This window comes from Gasterosteus aculeatus, chromosome 7 (assembly GCF_964276395.1).
Source record: "Gasterosteus aculeatus chromosome 7, fGasAcu3.hap1.1, whole genome shotgun sequence".
Classification (NCBI taxonomy): domain Eukaryota; kingdom Metazoa; phylum Chordata; class Actinopteri; order Perciformes; family Gasterosteidae; genus Gasterosteus; species Gasterosteus aculeatus.
The window spans coordinates 1,314,034-1,319,033 of record NC_135694.1 but is presented as its reverse complement, the minus strand read 5'-3'; the positions used below and the strand labels follow the sequence as shown (position 1 = coordinate 1,319,033).

At 49.0% G+C, this 5,000-nt stretch overlaps 1 protein-coding gene across 1 annotated transcript in view; it reads left to right on the top strand.

Annotated features, from left to right (window-relative positions):
• Positions 1-4,926, top strand: part of dachb (dachshund b) — a 40,367-nt gene extending 35,441 nt beyond the window's left edge. The window contains exon 3 of the mRNA XM_078106086.1: positions 4,187-4,926. Within this exon, the coding sequence (XP_077962212.1) occupies positions 4,187-4,356 (170 nt within the window). The 3' untranslated portion in view covers positions 4,357-4,926. The remainder of the gene's footprint in view (positions 1-4,186) is intronic.
• Positions 4,927-5,000: the final 74 nt, after the last annotated feature.

Sequence of the window (5,000 nt, the reverse complement as noted above, 5' to 3'; positions counted from 1 at the left end):
GGTTGCGTTCGTTACCACGGAAACCGCAGTCGGCGACGCTGTTCCCGCTGAATTAGCGATGCGTACGCGGTGCGAGTGTCCTCCTTGGTGGGTCGGCCGCCTCTTGAGGGACGGACGTGGAGACGTGGAGACGTGGAGGAGGAGCGTCGGCCTGAGGAGCTCTGTGAAGATCCCAGAGGACCTCCGGAAGACGTCCGTCCTCTAAACCAAATGGACACAATAAAACGCCGTTTGCTTCGTCGGGGCTTCCTGCTGCAGTTTTGCACCGCTAGCGCCTTTAGCATCGCTAGCTCATCCGTCGCCATGTTGAGAACCATTTAGAGGCAATGAAATGCTCCCGATCTGGTGTTGCACGCGTTTTAGTATCACGACATGACATTTAGCTGACGACATTCAACAATTTAAATCATACTTCAAAATGATTGAATTGTATTTCCGAGCAGCAGATACAAAAATACAAACTCTTCTGCGGCGTAAATCCCTCAAAACTACACGTTCACTATTGTTCAGAGCAAATTAAAGCAGCACAAGCGGAGCTAATCTGCATGAAACACCACAACAAACTAAACGGGACCTAATGAGCCACAAGGTGAATCCTGCAGATTACAGTTTAATTGGATGTTCGCTTCAAATGAACAACTCTGCCTGGTTTTTGTTTCACTTTTAACTTTTCTCATCGGCGGCCTCGTGCCGCTCGTTCTACGGTCACGTGTGCGCGTGGAGCCTTTGTCTATTGGTCCAGTCGTTGTTTGTGGGGGGAAGGAAGCCCTGGACGCCCTACGGTGTGTGACAGTCGGACCTGCTTCTGGCTTGTTTGGGCCCCAAATCGGGTCCTCTCGCTTCGCAAGAAACGACCCCCCGAATGGCGACACAAGATGGCCGCCCGAGAAAAAGGGTTCCAAATGGGCGAGAGCTAAAGGCGGGCCACCTAAGTGCCGGAGCGCCTGACTCAGCGCGTCGGTTTAATCGGCCGCGAGGAAGAGGAGGGAGGGAAAAAAGAGAAAACTGTGCGTTTTCTAAATCCAGAACACAAAGAGCAATTCCTCCGTTTCCCTGTTTGTTTTATCCAAAGTGTCACTCCGCCTGCGAGAGAGCACTCCGTCAGAGACGGAGGTGCAGCGGATTAAATATTTACCACCGGGGTTTCACGCGAGCTCGAGAGCCGGGCGGGGGGCCGGAGTAGGAGGGGGGGTGTTTGGGACTCCAACAACCGACCCGAAGCTCTTAGAGACCCTCCGGGCGGCGCCGTGGAAGCTTTTACCGGAGGACGTCCGCTTCCCTCCCGAAGACCACGCGGGGCCGAGTCCTGGTCCCAATCAAATGCTCCTAGCTGACGTCCACGAGAAGCAGTGGACCCAGCAGGACGGGGGAGGGGTGAAAGGTCACGGCAATCCTACACCCGAGATGACGAAGCGGCTCCTCGGTTCGCTCTCGGCGGAGTTTAAGTGGCGCTCCGGCGGGTGTGGGCGGGGCTTCGTAGTCCCGAAGTCTCCAACAAACCGATGCGGTTTTACACGAGAGGCTTTGAGGGGTTTTAACACGTTTTCTCACGCCAGCAGAGTGCAGAAACGTGTTTGTGCCTTTGGGGACAAAAAGGAAATGTGGAGTCGGATCATCGTTTTCGATACAAAGTCAGAGGATCAACGGAGGGATGAGGGCAGGAATACTACATATATATATATACAGTATATAAGTACACACAGTATATAGTACATGTGTGTTTACATGTCACAGCTTCACTCACAGAGAAGTTGGACTTTTTCCTGAAGGCCAAACTGAATCTCCTGAATGGAACCTCGACCCTCTGTCTCTGTCTCGTGTTTTTCCATCGAGTCAATTTCGTTTTGTCACGTTGCCGCGACGACTCGCTTCTCTTCCGTCATCATCCGCTTCGTCCACACTTCCGGCTTCCGTCCCTTCTTCCTGTCTCCTCGTTCGTCCTTCGCAACACATTAGGATGCACGGGAAGGAAGAAGAGATGGGTAAACAACGTATGGACAACGCACAAGGGACCAACACACACACACACACACACACACACTGGCATCTATATGATGCGTGTGTCTTTGAAGCAGTCTGTCAATCAATCACACACTAATTCCCAAGGTTCCTTGGTCGCCATTAGTGGCGGAGGTCGATGCTCAGTAACCGTGGACACAGCGGACAGCCATCGATCCGAGTGTGTGTGTGTGTGTGTGTGTGTCTGTGTGTGTGTGTGTGTGTGTGTGTGTTTGATAGTCGCGATGGAGAACACTATTGTGGTTCTGCCCTCACTATTGATTGTCTTCTAGTATCATCGAGGCGAGGCGGGCGTCCGGACTCTCTGTCCGAGTGTGTGTGTGTGTGCGCGTGTGTGTGTGTGTGCGTAGCCCTGTTTCCTGTATCCGTACATGTGTGTCTGTGAGTGTGTGTCAAGGTGTTCTTCAGGACTGGATGTGACCTGTTTCTTCTGCTCTTTATTCCTCCTCTGGATCTAATTCCCACTTTAAAAGTTACCATATTTTACAGAGGAGTGACGTAGGTCTCTGCCAGAGACCTGTCAATCACTGTAAGCCCCGCCCTAAAGCGCCCCCTGCCTACATGGACCATGATGTACAAAATGAACATCAGGCTGTATTGAACAAGACTTGATCTCATGTTCACAACGTTTACTGAGGGAATAAATCCAGAGAGAAGTAGAGTCATTTCCTCATAGACGTCTATGGGAGCAGAGGAGTCGCCCCCTCGCCCCCTGCTGGTCACTACAGAGAAGTAGAGTCATTTCCTCATAGACGTCTATGGGAGCAGAGGAGTCGCCCCCTGCTGGTCACTACAGAGAAGTAGAGTCATTTCCTCATAGACGTCTATGGGAGCAGAGGAGTCGCCCCCTGCTGGTCACTACAGAGAAGTAGAGTCATTTCCTCATAGACGTCTATGGGAGCAGAGGAGTCGCCCCCTGCTGGTCACTACAGAGAAGTAGAGTCATTTCCTCATAGACGTCTATGGGAGCAGAGGAGTCGCCCCCTGCTGGTCACTACAGAGAAGTAGAGTCATTTCCTCATAGACGTCTATAGGAGCAGAGGAGTCGCCCCCTGCTGGTCGGGGTAAGTTAATATGCTGAATATAATTGTTCATAACATTCAGCAAATATGGAGAAACTTTATTACGAGTCATTTTCAGAGGTTTGATCTGTTTTAGTTCTATTTCTGGTCTCCACCAACTCAACTTATTGATCCTTGTAACATAAATTAGGATAACCCTTTATGGGAAATCGTAGCAGCAAGATGAATACAGCAAACAAACGAACGTTTGTTTTAGATTAAAAGCAACTTGAGGCGATACTAAAGAAACATTAACATTTTACCTGTGCAGCTGCAGGAGGTTCACCTGAACACAACACACCCTCTGTCTGTCTGCCCTCCGCCGGCCCTTTCATCCTGCTTTAAATTAAATCTCAAATGAGACCCCCCCCCCTCCGCCCCTCCCTCTATCTTGTTTTCTTTATAGCTTGCAGACAACTGTACTGTGTGTGTGTGTAATGGACATTCCTCCAACGCCGTCAACCGTGACCGGGGCAAAACCAACTGACCCACACACACGCACACACACGCACACACACACACTCTGAGTATACACAGATGATCATACATGCATCCCCCACACACACACACTCACATTTATACATGAAAGAAAACTGTGCGTACACACTCGGCTGGCGTGAAGGGCTCACGTGCACACAATCATGTCAGAGCGCACACACACACACACACACACACACGCGCGCAGAGGGTCATCGCTCTCACTCTGCTGGTTGTTGTGTATAGAAGTCAGTTCCAGGTCGCTGCACAGAGCCGGGATGTTAGTCCATACAAAAGACTCTGTGTGTGTGTGTGTGTGTGTGTGTGTGTGTGTGTGTGTGTGTGTGAACACCCCACACACACACACACAAACCCGCGAATCCTGAACTGAAACTCGCTCTCGTACCCAGAAACGCCGCCGCCCTCGGTAAGCGTGTGCCGGCTCCCGCTGCAAAGCATCATGGGAAGGGCGGCCTGCCGAGGAGGAATCAGAGGGATTGTTTTGGGGGTCCGATGGCGCCTCTCACCTCGCCGTGAGGAGTGTGCGCCGCTTACGTTTGTCCTGATGAGGCGGGTGGAGGTGACCGTGTGTGTGTGTGTGTGTGTGTGTGTGTGTGTGTGTCTCACAGGCCTCACAGCGGCTGCCATGGCCGAGCTCCAGAAGCTCCAGAAGATGAAGATGATGATGAGTCTCCAGAACGGCAACGAGTCGGACAACGACGACTTACACTCCAACACAGGTAACACACACAGACACACACACACACACAACTTCCTCTCTTCAGATTTCTCTCTTTGACTCTTTTTAGTTTCATTACATTACATTTAGCAGACGCTTTTATCCAAAGCGACTCGCGTTACACTTTAAACCTGTGGCTTTTTCACAAGTTGATTTAAGTTTTTATAAACTAAACAAAGAAGGCAGTTTGTTGGGCAATTAAACTCTATTAGAGCTGCTGTCATATAATATTGATATTATATTAATATGAGTCAGTATTAAGTGGATTATAAACCCTTCAGAATTGGAATATTTAGAATGGGATTAAATACATTCTTTCCTTGTTTGTTTCCTTTATCTGAAATATTTTGTTTTTAAAATATTGTTATATATTAATTTAATTTGTAAATTCATTCGGGCCGTCAGAGTCCCTTAGAAAAGACATTTAAATCTCAATAAAAGGTTAAATTAAAAAAAAAGTCCTGCATTTAATACTTAACTTCTAACAACATGAGAGTTAATGATGAATGAAAGAGAAGCGAAGCCTCGTTCTGTTGTTCAGGAAAGCGTCCAAAGTAAAGTCACTAAGTGACGTATAAAAAACAACGACTTAACACACACACGCACACACACACACGCACACACACACACCAGGCCACTCTGCTGTGTTTGCTTCTCTGAATTATTAAAAAGACAGAAAACAAAAAGAAAAGAGCGAGCGTCCT